The following is a 16,416-nucleotide window of genomic DNA, read 5'->3' on the forward strand; positions in this document are numbered from 1 at the left end:
TGTATTAGCACTCAACCAAAGATGGTTTAATTGATGAAGACAACGCTGTATTATTTTTAACTTTGAAGCTACGGGGCCTCATTTATAAAAATAATCTTCGATTTGTACTTTGACTTATTCTGAAAGGGGCACTATGCTGTTTTGGAGAAAAAATTCAACATCAGAATTTCAAAATTTACAATGTTAATGTTGTAATAATACAATCTTGGAAATATTTATCTTTTCCATAAGTGAATAAGCAAGCTGTTCTCAGAGGAAAATAAGGTCCACAGAACCCTGTTTGAAGCTAGAAAGGTGGCAGGGTCCGCCAAATATAAACAAAGTACAACAGTATGACATTGTTTTGTCTGTTAAGGTCAGTTTGTTTATTCAGTCATGAAAACAAAGAGAGTTTGTTTGTCAATGAAGATCTTTCTCTTCTGATTAAAATGTTTTCTTCAATACTACATAATGCACCTTTTAGATCATTTCTGATCACTTATGGTGTGTCTACATTAAATTCATAAAAGATGTTTATACACTCATACAGACTGTTTGTATATACATGTGCAGTACCTGTCATTATAACTACATGATGTATGATTTGAGTTTCAGTGGCTCAGGAGGTACTGGTCACTATGGTGTTGTGCAGTCTGATATGACAAGAATTTTAGTGTAGTGCATTCACAAAATGAAATAACATTATCAAGAGAGTGTGAGAGTGTTGATGTTATGTCAAAGACATCTCATGTACTGTGTTTCAGAGATACTGTATCTACTGAAGTTGGCATATATGTGAAATATAAAATCTTTATATTGGTTAAAATCTGTTTTTAAGTATATTGGACAGACCCAATGTATGAATGCTGTTATCAAGGAAACAAATATTCCTTATCTGAAGTTGACCACAGCACATCTGAGCTCAGGAGGAGATGGGATCGTTCCACTCCACCTATTCCCCTCATGTGACACCTCTCCTCTCAGCCCGGGTTGGATCTCGAGACAAACAGAGAGATGAGAGTGAGAGATGTCTGAGATGACAGCAACCTTACACACTCACAGCAGGAGTGTTGTCTGACAGTGTCAGCTAATGAGACCATTAACGAGCTGTCAAGTTTGTTAAGCAACAAATTGGGAACACTGTAATGGGCTTTGCATGTATAGCTCTTTTATCTTGGTGTAATGTATAAATGCTTAATCTAACATCCTTCTGTTTCAAGTCCTGGAGTCTTTTTCTTAAAGATATAATATGTAACATTTCTGCATTAAAAAATAACTACACCTTTGTTAGGATGCTGTGACTTTGTTTTGAAAGGGGCTCTGTGAATAAGGTTATACACTATTAATTATTATAGATATACAGTATATAGTCCCTCTGGAGAATCTTCTTTGACACATACAGTACTTCTTAAAAACACAAGGGACCAGTGTCATCCTAACCACTCATAGTTGTATCGATTTATTGACGGGCAATCACCCGGCAAGGCAAAGCTGGTGTGTGTTTGTGTGTGTGTGTTTGTGTGTGTGTGTGAGTCAGAGAGAGTGTGTCACAGAAGTGCCTACTGAAACTAACACTGATCTTGCTCTGAGATATTGAGTGGATGTAGCTGAGCGCGTGCACATAGTGTGTTTCTGATTCTCCGCTGCAGTGTGATAGTCAGGATTTGTGATAGAGAGTTGACTGATCGACTACCTGGAAGAATCAATTCTGTGTGGAAAGATGCTGGATACAGTGGGAGAAAGATACAGTGGGGTTTTTTTGTAGGTGAGGATACACTTTGATTCTGCTGATCTTGTACTGATCAGTCTAATGATAGAAAGTGGTCCATCGGACTTTGAACCAAAGGTCCCCGAAATATTGAAAACATCACGGCAAGGTGTAGCCGAGGTTTATTTTTTATTGTTTCTAGCAAATTCCTACAGGTCTCCTCCTCTGTCATCTCCTTGGTGGTGCAGTGAATGGTCACCAACAAGTAAGGTCAGAGTTGACACTGCCTCCTGTGGAAACCATGGTTAAGGGGAAGTTACTGAGACAAATCCATTTATTTCTTTGTATCCTCCTAAAATTGAATCAATATTGCATAACTCATTACTTGCTGAGGAAAGTACTATTTAATATTAGAAAATAAGTGATTTCGAAATTTGAGCAGTACTCCCTCATTGCTCAGGTAAACTTTATGGGCACGCATCTATGGCATAAGCATGATTGATGAAGGTTAAATCAGGTCTGTAATTTGATCAGTGTTAGACAAGATTTTCTTTTTAAGGTGGACCTGTTTTCTGGTCAATTGCTTCAGTAGAATGCTTGTTGTATTTGCTTTTGTCGACTTCTTCTCTTCTCTGTCAATGTGTGCTTTGTTTACCATCTGCCAAAACAAAATGATAATATTTATATAGACACTGGTTTTAACATTGATTTCTTCCTAACAAGTTGATAGTTGGGCTGGTGAAATCAAATTATAATGTATAACAGAACTACATTACTGGGTTAAGTAATGAACTTGATGCTCTGCTGAGGCTTCATCTCATCTGTCCAGCTCTCCTATTAACTCAACATTCAACATGACTGTGAAACTGTGTTCTGTAGCAGTGAGGTTTTCACACACGACTGCAAAGTGTGGCACATCGTCTTCTCACACACACTCTAATAGAGACGAGACACAACTTGTTCCAGTCTGACATGCAGGCTTTAAAGTTAGTAGATAAGTGGGGGCTTTAGTTGTTTAAGATGATCAGTGATTTATTGGTTATATGATTGCTTGTCAAGTCATCTAGTCTTGGGGTTAGTGGAGTAAAGGTGGAATAAAATATTCTCATCCAGAATGTTACAGGTTAAGGAAAGAAAGAGTGAGAATTAAGGCACGTTTAAGTGTCATGTATTTTACCATACTGTACGTCAGTTCTAACCTGAACACTTTTTTTAGAGTTGCCATGTTTTTCACTTTTAAGATATTGCTACCATTATAGACAGTACTACTATATTTGTTGTTGACGCACAGACACAGACTTTGTTGCTTATTGGGTACGGTGACCTAAAAAAAATCAGTCCTGCATTAACAACATACATCAGAATTTACTCCTTTGATCAACACAAGGTGCCTGAAATACAACACTAATGTAATGAATAATGTAAACATGTATGTATATTGATGTATATCTGCTTAATGTATGTAATGTATAATAATACATACAATAACCTAGATATTGAAGGTCCTATGATGAGGAGCCAAGGATGTTGGTATCATGTACAGTATGGTATAGGCCCGTATAGTAGGAGCCACGTGCGCGTGGCCTGATTCCTTTCTCTCCAGGGACGAGGTTGTAGCTCGCACTCACTAGCGCACACATGCATACAGCGCTTAAACGGACGACTGATGACCCTGCACACAAATATACACTCTAGAAATAAATACACACAGAATACATGTTACGCATAGAAACATATTGTCACACGGATACACGTGGACTCATTTTCATGGACAGAGAAATATGCACACATATATGTACTCACATGCACACACACACAAGCCTGCCAAGGGACGCTAATGAAGATAAAGTAGCTAATTAAACATGACAGTGAAGAACGATGGGCAGCCCTGTTATGTGACGTTTTGGGGTCGGCTTGGACCTATAGACATAGGACTTTGACCAACATGGAATAGTGTGTTAGTGAGAGGGAGAGAGAAGTGGATGGATGAATGTAGTGGAGACATAGATGGGTAGAATATTTCTGAGGTTCACTCCAGCTCTCCTGATGTTTAAGATTCCCCTGAAGTATTCTTTATATACGCACATGCACATGCACTTGCACTTGCACTTGCACATGCACATGCACACACCTCTCACACATACACTGCTAGCCTAGATCTGTGAGGTGGGTGGTTCCTGCAGGTGCAGCACATCTTGGCACATCTCCATACTGTCTGAAATCTGCAGGGAAATCCAGCAACATACGCGTACGTTAATTCACCTAGTATTAAATACTTTTTCTCCATTTTCTCTCAATCGTTTGAGTTGTACCAATCAATATTTTGAGCAAAGGAACAAATGACTGTAATTTTAAAAGGAGTTGCTCACACTGAGTTGAGCAGTTCCCCTCAGCTCTACAGGGCTTTAAAATATTAAAGCTGCCAGTCCAACGCAAATCAAACAAAACTGGGCTGAGGCCACTTGTGCAGAGGCAGACTACACTGAGGAGTGTCCAGGGGTGCTAGCACTACTCACCCAAGTGCAACACAGCAAGCCTCACAGCAAAAATGGTGCAGTCAATATTTGAGTGCCAGTGCCCTTAACTCACATGCATTAGGTGGAGGGACCTCACCCTGAGGGCAAACCAATAGCGTTTGTGTTTAAATGCTGTTTAAATGTATATGCAGTTGGTTTTTATGGACTGAATTCTGAATGTCATTAAATCACATTATTTCTTGAGGACTCTTGAGCACTAGAAATAGGTAATGGAACGCCAAGGACAGAGAGTTAATGCCCGAGAGAGCATGAATATGCTCAGGACACCTGCTGATTAGATGCCATGAATCCTTTTTGTACAAATGGAAATTTTGACGTAAAATTGGCATTAAAGGAAAGGTTAATAGGGTCACCAGACAGACTTACTGAGTATAGGAGCCCAGGAATTATATTTCCTTTTTCGTGCACATTGGAAGTAGATTGAATTGTGCCAGAAATCCCCAGTCTGCCTCATTATTAAAGGTCCATGACCAAAAGACAATCAGGGCATTAGATTTGGAGATACTTTGACATGGACCAAAGACTTTATCATGAGGACACTTGGCCTGACAATGGCACTAGATCAAAGGTAATAAGGTCAACAAAGCCATTAGGTATCATCCTCTGGGGATCACTAATAATACCAGACTTTATTCCAAACTGGTCAGTAGTGGTTAAGATATCTTACATATACCAACAGACATTGCCAAACTCATGACCCACATGACCCACAAAAATATACAGCAGAAACAGAACTAAACATAATCTCTTGATAGTGCAACATGAGTCAGAACAACATGGCTCACATTCCTCTCTATGAACTACTACAGTGTGGAGCCCTCTATCTGCTGTCAGGAGCCTGTTTACCTGCGTGACTGACGGTGCACAGCTCACGTGATGGCATTTACTTGTAGCTTAGTTATTCATTGTTGTGTGTGTCTTTTAATGTGTGCGCATGTTGCTCAGGGTTATGTCATGCACTCTTATCTGTTACGTCAAGTCACCATAGTAACCTCAGCAGTGATGATGCATTCTGCCTCACTGGACCACAAGCAGTATAAAACGCTTACCAACGTCTGTTTGTTTGTGTCTAAGTGTGTGTGTGTGTGTGTGTGTGTGTGTGTGTGTGTGTGTGTGTGTACTTACATTGTAAATAGTATACATCTACTATACCTCTGGTTCTTGTGTGTGTGTGTGTGTGTGTGTGTGTGTGTGCGCGCGCACGCTGTCTAATGGACCACAGACTCAAGTTATTTAATAATGACAAGAGATAGAGAGGACTCCTGTGGAGTGTGTTTCAAGCTGTAAAGTTGTTCAATGTCTTCTACTAATGTCACATACACACATATACACACACACACACACACACACACACACAGAAACATTGGCTCAGGGGAAGAGCATACAGTAAGAGGGCAAAAGGCGTCACAGTTGTATAGAAGCTCTGGCAGTGATGCAGCTTGGCAGATTTCACCCTTCACTTCTCTTTATAGAACCACACACTGTAATCAAGTGTCACTGCACAGCTGTGCTTTGTGTTTGTTTTTTATATAAAACGCACATGTCTTTTACAGATGATACTGAAGGCTCTGTTCATGTACCTTGTTGTTTCTAGTCATGCAGACGGTTTCGGTTTTACTTGTCCATGTTTGAGACATCCTTCTCTGAGACTTTAATACAGTATAGGTGAATGGGAACTTGCTTACAGCATTAAAAAAGAAGTTATGACATCCGTCTACAGAAACAGACATTGTTTCTGTAAAGGGATGTCATTACTTTTTTTTAATGCTGAGTAGAGATTTGGATGAAATCTTCAGTCACCATATATGCAAATTGTGATACCAATGACATAATAAAATACATTATTTGAAACAGTTCATGAGAAACATTGTGTTTTGGGCAAATCCAGCAAATGAAAAATACCTTACATTTCTTCACTTCATTGATCCAAAAAACATTAAGCAGTCTGACATTGGAAATAATGTCCCCGAGAGAAAGTGTGGTTTATATGTAGCAGTAGCTCTGTCACTATTTTGATTCAAAACTGAAAATCAATCAAAATCAGCTATTCCCAAACCAAATTGATTCACTACCTTAAAATTACATCAAATTGTGGATTTTGAGAATCGTGACACCCCTATAGAGCAGTGGAATTAATAATAGATACAAAAAGTATAGTACTTAATACCAGGAAGTACACAGGTTACAGGTCCCTGTGGAGTTTTTGATCTCTAGGAGAGGATAGCGGAGGTTTTTCTATGAGTTTGTCCCATGCGCATTCCCATGCGCAAGGACACAAGTCCAAGTGGATGACGGAATCCACTTTCCCGCTCAGGGTTTCACACTGTCCTTGAAATTGATAAAAAAATCAGCTCCTTTTTTTATGTTATATTTTTAGTAATTTGGTTGTGCTGACCCTTTTCAATAAATGCTATTTGAGATATGTCTTTAGGACAGGTGGTTAGACAACATTAAATGTTACAATCCAATAATCAATCCAAAATATGTTGATGTTACTGAGGTGATAACACATTTTGTCAGGGATTAACATCTTTGTTGCATTGCACGTCAAAGACTTAGGTCTTTTTGTCTTATGGTCAGTTGTTGGTGTGAACATATGCCTCCAAGCATGTATTTATCATAAAACTGCCATACTACAACAGCTACTAACATCACTCTTAATCATCCTGTTCCAGCCGATCTGTTCTTCCTTCCTCCTGCGACATAGCTGTTTGTAAAACGCTGCAAATGCTTCATGTTTCTGCGTTTTGATAAATATAGCAGAGCACGCTGCTATTTATAGAAGCCCCGGCGTGCTCTGCACCTATGTCAGGGCCTGTTGCATGGTGGGAGAGGAGATGGGTTGGAGATGGGGCGCTTGAGGATACTGTGACCCAGATGACTGAGCTGGAATGATTGGCCTCGCGGTGCTCAGCGTGCTGCCGTACTAATGCTCCCGCAGGAGTGTGGTGACACAAGATGCATGTCTCATCTGCCTTTGTTCTGTGGGGCGAGGGGAAGGTTTGGAGTATTCAGGAGTGTCAATTAACTGCAGAACTAAGAGCTTGTGCATCACGGCCATTATGCTGTTCGTGCACGTGAGTGCATGAGGGCACATTTAAAGTGCACATTACAACATGCATCTATTTTACGAATAAAAAAAGAATGTCCGTAGAAATTGCAAAAAAAATATCAAATGTCTCTTTGAAAGTGCTTTTATTTTGTTACATAAAACAAAGTTTGTTGAATGCAACGAGATGCATTCAGTGTCCTTCACTCAGCCAAGTGCCCTGGGATAGAGCAGCCAATGGTTTGTCTGATTGTTAGTTTGCAGCACAAAAATAAGTTATTTATGGAACCAATCCATCATCTCTCTTTTCTGTCTTTTTCTTCTGACTCTTTCAGGATATCACGTTTCCAGCTCCATCGTTGAGGAGGGCGCCAGGTGGGAGAGTCGTCACCTTCTACAAGAAGTCTATGAAAACGGGTCTAAGCTCTACACTGAGCCTGAAAAAAACTGCACAGAACCAGGTAAGACTGGCTGTGATGCTTCATTTGCTAGTTTTGCATAGCCAGTCTGGCACCAGTTCTCATCCTGGCATAGGAGGAAAGGCTTTACTCAGGGGCAAGTAAAGCTTTCTGTCCATCAGGGAAACTCTGTTAACTACCATGAGTTGAGGGCAGAGCTCAGCTGGAGGACATCAGAGAGAGAACCAGAAAAAAATGTCGCCATTAAATATGATCCAGCTTAATCAACATAGTTGTTGGTGTGTAATGTTTCTCGTGGGAGATAGTAGCCTGTCCCCCAAGTCAAAATAATGCAAATACAGGTGTTTGGGGTGCAGAATGAGGATGACAGAGGCACCATTCTACCTATATTCTAGGTCAATAGTTACATAATGTTGCAGCTACACAGAGCAGCTAGCATGTCTATGGGCTCTTACTGTGAAGTTTGTTGTGAATGACTCTCCTATATTCATCCTTCAATATGTAGTAGTGGTTATTAAACAGGGAGGGTTAGTATCCTGTATGATGATAGAAATCAGGTTTGTTACGCAAGAAAAACCTTTTTGTGCACACACAGACACACACACACACACACACACACACATGATTCAGTCTCATGAGAGCTGGCTACAGATGAGCTTAGCTGCAGATGAAAAATGAACGGCACTCCTTCTGGTGAGGAGCTGGAGACAAACAGAGAGAGAAAGTGAGGGGGATGTTGACATTACGATGAAAGCTGATGAAACTCCCAGGTAGAAATCCTCTGCTTTTCCCCAAATTCAACGCAGACTGCATGTGTATCCCTGTGTGTCTGCTAGTCTCCTCCTCGGTGTGTATCAAAAGCTCTCATGCCGTATGTTTGTTTTCTCTCTGGGCTTGTCGGTTTGTGTGTGTGTGTCTGTGCGTGTGTGTGTGTGTGTCTTCGTGTGTTTTCCCCATGGCGCGGAGTGTGTGAGTGTTTTCCATGTGGAATCCTGGGGCTTTACAAGACTGACGTCCTGCCAAGCATTCTCTTGATCTCATTGTAAACACACCGCCCCCATCTAATGCACACATGCACACACACTCGTCACACACTGCCTGTAGTCTGAGGATGCAGAGACATACCAATCTGCAGTCGGACTGAATTTGTACAGATGAGTCATATTTAGACAGCACATACGGTAATTTATAGCCTGTTTCTGTTTAATTATGCTTTATCTCCTGAAACACTAATTACCTTAATGGGGATTATTCCTGCTTCCCTGCACTAAAAGGGGCCTTCACAACATGGTCCTTACGCCTCACTCACTCCTTCTCTCCATCGCTCTATTATCATCTGTTTAGCTTTCTCATCCCCCCCGGAGCACTTACTGTCTCCTGCTTCTTCTTTGTGTTTTTCTTTCTGTCTCTATCTCTCTCGGGTGTCTTTTTTTTTTGGGACAGATACAATCATCACTTCAATTTCAAGCCATAGAGCTTTCTTGCCATGCACAGAGCCAGGAAAGATACGGCACACACACATGCACGGAAAAACGCTGCGCACACACACCATGGAGGTACAGATTTGCCACTGATGTGGTAACACGTGCATGCACGAATCCCTCTAAACAAATATTTAATCTCATGTGGAGCATCAAATCCTTTTTGTTCGCAAAACAAGTGAAAATCTCGGGCAGAGTGTTTAATTGGATTTGTTTAACTTCCTGCAAGATTAGACTCTAAACCAAATGACAATGTCTTGAAATAACCGAGATGAACCCTTCTTGTTTTAGGATGAATTACAGGACAAACAAGTCAAATTATTTCACCCTCCTGCCAGACAAAAAGGTCCAAGATTAAGGATTTAATGAGGGAGACAGACAGTTTTTCAGTGAGCGGTCTTTGCCTTTGTAAGAGAGATAAGCACTGTATGGTAGAAGAATAAGGGAGTAGGATAAATGTAGGAATGGGCCCCAGATGCCTCAATTGGGGGGAAACAAATATATTGCAATTGTTGTTTATCTTTCACAGAAACAGTTTGGGGGAAATAGCCTTGGTCCTATTTTTAGTGGCTTTGGCTTGACTGCAGTACGGAACAATGGAGCTCGGACACGTGACGGCAAATTCCCCAAAATAACGTTGCTCCTTATGCTGTTGGCTCAGGCCAGCTGGGGTCTATGTGCCTCCCTCAACTGAGAAAATCAATTGAACTGTACTGTGCCGGATTCAGCTGAACACAAATGATGCTGTTTGTGGGACGTACATGTGCATCAGGAGGTATACTGCAAATATTCTGTTAATGTTGAACCAACAGCACCATTCATCAGATGGGATATAGATTGTTTGATAGATGTTTATTTTTAAGTTTATTATGTCAGAATTTGGTTTCTTTATACTTTACCGTTAATAAGTGCTGCACAATATTGGAAAAAACTGACACTACAACAACAACATAACAACAACTACAACATTTTTAAATATTTTTTTGTGAAATGTACTGTACTGCAAATTTAAAAAATACAGGAATTTTCAGCAGATAATTTGACTGACAAGAGTTACACAAGTATCCGCTGCCATAAAACCGAACTACAAAGCAGCTTCTCTTTCCTCAGGCTGCGGGACTCCTGAACTCATCAACACTCCACCGTAATTTTTTTTTGTTTATAGCATAAAGGGACTACAACTTGCACTTTGTTGTCCAACCCTGTGTTGTTGAATGACAATTAAATTAACCTTTGAATAGCTCTATTTGGAAAAAAATAATCATTCAAGAATGATTGGGGTGATTTTGTAGTGGAGTGCGTTATAAGAAACAAACAAAACAAACAAACAAACCCTGCTTTCTGTGATATATGAATCAAAAATGATTGTGTTTCACTGTGTATGCAGGGGCTGCATGTCACTCTCAAGCAACAAACCCCCATGTATCCAAAGACTATATTATGTAATATTAGACGGTTGTCTCCTTTAGATTAGCTGAGCGATTAGAACCATGTGAGTTTCCTATTTGTAAAGCAGCAAAAAAGTTGTGGCATGACGTGTTTGAGGTGATTTACTTTATTTGACTTTGCACATCCTGTGCACATTGTGATGTCGATGCTGAAACAATATAATATATTGTGCCGCCCCGCCGTTAAAAGTGCACTATGTAGTTTGGGCGAAAATATGTTGATTAGAAGAGAAAATTATTTGATGTTCATGACTGAACAAACAAACAGTCCTTGTTTATATGACTGAATAAACTGAATGCCTGAGATACTAGACCTTCATCAGGCCTCATGACCGCCCCTGATTTCACACAAATATGACGGTGTATTTAGTCAATGCCAAAAGACAAGTTAGATTAGCATTGGCAGTATTTGATTGACAGGAGAAGTACAGCACAAAGCACCAGCAGCACCAAACAAACAAAAACAAAATGGAAGACATGCAGATTAGAAAATGTCACCAATTAAATTAATATGAAGCAGATTGATTTATTGTTTTTAATTAAACTCAGTTTGATTACCTGTGCAGGTAAACAGTAACACCGACAGCTTTACCAACCGCACTCGAGAGTCTGGGTTAAACTCTCCATCAGTGCTCACAGCAGCAGACACAGAACTCAGAAAAGTCTCCTCTAATCTGTCACAAGAGATGTTTCTATGCATTCCTACAGCAGCGACTGTCTCTCCAGCACTCTGTTTGTGTTGTAATTGGTCAGATCAATGGCACTTAACTTCCTCCCCTCAACTCACCACACACAGTATACAGACAGCACAACGCATCCACGTACACACAGCAGACTAAATCCAGTACACAGACGTGCTCCAACACTGAAGGAATTTCATGTACAAACATAGACGTGCATGTATGTGAAGCAACAAAACAGCGCACACATTTGTTTCTGCTCATGTTTGGCATGGCTGCAGCTTTTTTGTCATTTTCCATCCTTCTAAGGTCAAATACCAACACACACATACACATTCAGCTATTATAACAGTGGACTGTGTTGGATTAGAGATAGTCATGTTTACAATGGCGGACTTTCTCCTTTCTGCTCATGCACCGCAAACAAGCTGGGGCGTATTACAATGTGTGTATTTATTTGTGTGTGTGTGTGTGTGTGTGTGTGTGCGTGTGCGTGTGCCATGGCAACTGACTTCTTTGATTGACTTGAACAATGATTTTGGTCGGGAGCAACTGATGTGTGATTACACAGATGCATGCAGGTCGTTGAGTATGACTTTGAGAACAGCCATGTTCATTTGACCGTTTTTTCAGTCTTTCACATTGTTTAGTTTTTATTTCTTGAGTAGTGTTTCGCTGATGAAACAAACACTGTTCTGGATCGTTCACTTCTCTCTGTGAGGGTTTGTTTTTGTGGGGTTTGAGCAGCACTTTTAAACATAAGCTGTTTTGAAACTTCTGGCCATGAAAATCATAGTCCAAAGAGGATCAATCGCTATACTACTGGTAACCGTCTAACCTTTTCTGTAGTCCCACAACTGGCCAAAACTTTCGCCTTACCTAACATACATCAAAACCCGATGACCAAATTGCTGTGAAAGTTGCAGAACACATTCATGCTCTCCTGATGATTAACTCGTTCCATTTTTGACTTATACCCCATCCTAAGGCCAAAAAATCAACCTCAGGGCATTCTTTAAGTCCACTGTAGCAACATAATGCAATCTTCAAATGATATTGTTTTTCAGGGAGCAAATCCATATGCTATTTTAGTATAAATACACAAAATGTGTTAGGTAATGCACAAAAATGACCATCATACCCTCCAATTCTAAGTACCCCAGCAACTTTGCATGCTCAGAATCTAACTAGCACAGACTGGCAGGACATTTATGAATCACTTTTATGCTCACAAACCTTTTAATTATAGTGACCTCATGGCACAAACTGCAGACTAAACATTTTTGGACTCTTTCCTGGGAAAGTTCTAAGAATAGCTATACTATGCTGTTCCATTCAACTTTCATATTATTTAATTATTAGATTTTGTCTTCCATATTGCAAGGTGTAATGAACCAGTGTTGTAGCAGCCTTGAGGAGCAGCCGGCGGGGTTTAGACTTTAGACCTTTATTTCCCAGTCAGTACTGTCAGTGCTGAGTCCTGCTGCAGTTTTGCCTCATCTCTCAAAGTCAAATGCTTTGTAAATTCCTTTTAAAAACACATGAACAACCGCTGCCTTGACTCACAGAACAGCATGATAAACAGCATGTGTACTGCAGGTTTTTCTAACATGCAGCTAATTATCTGCTTAATGGGACCATTTTCCCTTTTTCCATTACTGCACACTGAGGCAGAGTGAACCTGAAAGACAGAGTCTATCTAGAGAAGGCTCTGGCAGAATGAAGGCAGCTAAAAATTGTTGAAACTGGGTTTCTGAAAACATTCAGAGCCACAGGGAGGGAACTTCATGAGGAATAATAGAAACAAGAGACAACAGGAAATACAGGGATTTGTGCTGTTAGATCTTCCGACTTAAAAATGCTGGATGGAACGTTTTTTGGGGGAGGGAGATTAATTTAAAATTTAGTACAAACATTCATGGTTCCCAGATGATGAATCCTAATGACTTTGGTGATCCCCCTGTCCTCTCTCAAATACTGTCCTAAGGTTCAAGCTTTTTTTGTTCAGAGTGAAATATCTTAACAACTAGTGGATCGATTGCCGCAAAATGTAGAACTCACTGTCATGTTTCCAGATGAATAGTGCCACAGGAATGAGTCCTAAAACCCAGACATAAGTTAGCTTTTTCCACTTATGTTTCCCTCGTCTAAAAGTCAATGGGTTTTTTTGAATGGTTTTTCAGTAGATGTCTGAAACAAGGCCTGTGGTCAACACAAACCTTCATGTTTTGTTCTACAGCATAAAACATATGAGTAAATGCCCAACATGCGAACTATAAAGCTGTTAATGTGTCTTAAAAAACGGTTGCTAACAAGTAGCTAAATTAGTCACCAAAGGTTGTCCAGGACATTAAACATCATCCTGACCAAATTGGAAACTCATCTACTCACTAGTCTGTCTTTACAGGCAGGCTTTAGGTGCAAACTATTCCAACTCTAACTTTACAACTTGTAGATCAGTTTATAGTAGCTAAAGTGTGTAAAGTATAACCTAGGAAGAAGCTTAGTGGTGGTGACGTTAAAGTCACGTTAAAATCATAAAAGTGGTGTTCATCTGTGAAGATTATCTTGCTGAACAAAAAGTGTGAGTATCATAAACTTGTTTTTGCCACAGAGCTTATTTTGGGTAATACTCCAACACCCAGCAGGCCTTTTTGTTGAGGGAACAGAGCGATGCTAACTACCAGGTGATCCTACAAAAATACATCATCCCTGCAGCACTCTATTGCAATAACTTTGGTGATCTGCTGACCTTTAACCTAGTGTCAAAAACATCACCATGCTGAACACTTTGGTTCATGACTGTTTCAGTTGTACTTCATGTTAAGTGCTAATTAGAGTAAGCATACTAACATTTTAAACCAAGATAGTCCTAATATCACTCCCAGTTTACTATATAGTGCATTATATTTACTGACCGCCACTGGAATGTAATTTCCAAGGCTTGTACACTACTTTATGCTAACAGTCCTGCAATACAATGCAATAACATGGATGTGAAATTAAAAGTCATGACATGCTACAGTTGTTAGACTCATTATAATTTTTGCATCACCACTAAGAGTTAAACATCTCATTTTACTGATCACTATAGAATTAACTACTGAGTGTCTGTTGCTCCGAAGGGAGTAGTGAATGGATGAATGAGGGAGAGATTTGGGCCACAGCTGTTGTGAGCATGTTAGCATTCTGAAAACATCAAGGGGTCACTAAGATGAGTAGGAATTGCACTATTTGGAAACCAATTCCAAATAGTTTCTTAGTAAAACGTGAATATTTATTGTATATCAGCTTGCATATTCATATCAAGTCTTCAGAGTATGGGATAGACGGTCACTAAATACCATCCTTTAAACTCAAAGACATATTAAAGCTGTATTGTCTTTGAGTGGTTAACCTTAGACAATATATATATATATATATATATATATATATATATATATATATATATATATATATATATATATATATATATACACATATATATATATATATATACACATATATATATATATATATATATATATAAAATAATATATTCATTTAGCAACATCAGCTCCAGCTCCATTCTTTATGAAAGAAACCTCTGCAGATTTATTTAGATATCATAACCCATGAAGCAGGCTAGCTGTTGCTGTTGTGTGGCCTGTGGTGTTTAGCAGGGTAGGAGAACAAACAGGTTGTGAAAGGCAGGCAGGTCATGTAGCCCAATGTATGTGACACCCTGGGGTTCCAGCCACGAACACAGACTGTGGGCGAAGGCAGGAGAGAGCATGATGCCAGCTTGTGTGCGGATGTGGGGACAATTACATGTGTAAGTGTACCTCTGTCTGTGTGTGTGTGTGTGTGTGTGTGTGTGATTATATGAGTATGTTTACCAAGCCATCCCCTCCTTGCCCGCGGCCCATCTGTCACTCCAAGAAAGCTCACTAGGCATGTCAGAGACTGCGGGCCAGCTGCGAGGGTGTGTGTGCATGTATGTGTATGTATTGGGGGGTGGGGGAGGGGGGGGGGGTTCTCTGTCACTTCAGATTGCATCATTTCCTGTTAAGAAATCCCACCAGCACGAAATAATCCAAAGTCTAAGACAGGAAAAGGAGATGCACATTATCAAGAATCAAAAAAATTGGGCTATTTTGTGTTACAATCAAAACAGTTGATTTCTCCAAGTTAACCGTTAAAGAAAGGTTTGGTAAGTCATTCTACAAACATTTTTTGTTATATTTCTAAAGGACAAAACTCTTATAAGCGTATACTGGACACTTCCACAAGGCTATGCAGACACATTGCTGAAGCTATTAGCGAGCTAATTGCACAAGAACGGCAGAGAAAGTGCAGCCAAAATATCCCCAAGCTATGTTGCTGTTGTTTACATTGATCATGATAATGTTAGGTATGTGAGTGAGACATGAAGTAGTTGGATACAGTTAGCGATGACAACCATGTGCAGCTCTCACTGTAGGCAACGCAGCCCCTGAGCTTGTCATTCAGCAATCAACCCAGTTAGCACATAGCCACCGCAGTTAGCAGTAACTGCAAGGCCTTTTTGGACTGTGTTATGTTCGTGACGGCTATTTTGCTTGTGCCTGTCAAATGGTCTGAATTGAGAGAATGTAGCTGGCTCAGGTCTCATTAGAAGACGAAGATATTTATTCATCCCCTTGAGGAAGTTTTCACTATTATTGTAATACACTCGTGCACATGTATTAATGTATAGACAAGTGTCAGTGAGGGGACTGCGCTGTAAACGGCAGCTGTAGTCGCTCCAGGCAGCTAGGGGTCTTGTGCCTTGCTAAAGGGCATCCCCGACAGTGCCCAGGGGGTGAACTGTCACCTCTCCAGCTAACAGTCCACGCTCTGTACTGACTGGTCTGAGTGGGTCTTGAACCGGCAAGATGCTAAGCCAAGTCCCTACAGACTGAGCTACTGCCACCCCAAACAGTTACTACTACAGTCATTACCATTGCAGATCTTTTGTTCCACACTTACATCAAATGATGACACCTCCTGTAAGTTTGCCTAATTTGTTGAATGTAGAACATGAGAAGCAATTGAAAGCTATTAGAGGTAGTAATTGGACTCTTGAGCTTAAATGTTGCATTAATAACTGCACAG

The 16,416-nt window shown here is 40.1% G+C and overlaps 1 protein-coding gene across 1 annotated transcript in view; it reads left to right on the forward strand.

The window, feature by feature from the left end:
- slc24a3 (solute carrier family 24 member 3) overlaps positions 1-16,416 on the forward strand; it is a 69,065-nt gene that overhangs the window by 16,386 nt on the left and 36,263 nt on the right. The window contains exon 2 of the mRNA XM_073482176.1: positions 7,609-7,734. Within this exon, the coding sequence (XP_073338277.1) occupies positions 7,609-7,734 (126 nt within the window). The remainder of the gene's footprint in view (positions 1-7,608; positions 7,735-16,416) is intronic.

Source organism: Pagrus major, chromosome 15, assembly GCF_040436345.1.
Source record: "Pagrus major chromosome 15, Pma_NU_1.0".
Classification (NCBI taxonomy): Eukaryota; Metazoa; Chordata; class Actinopteri; order Spariformes; family Sparidae; genus Pagrus; species Pagrus major.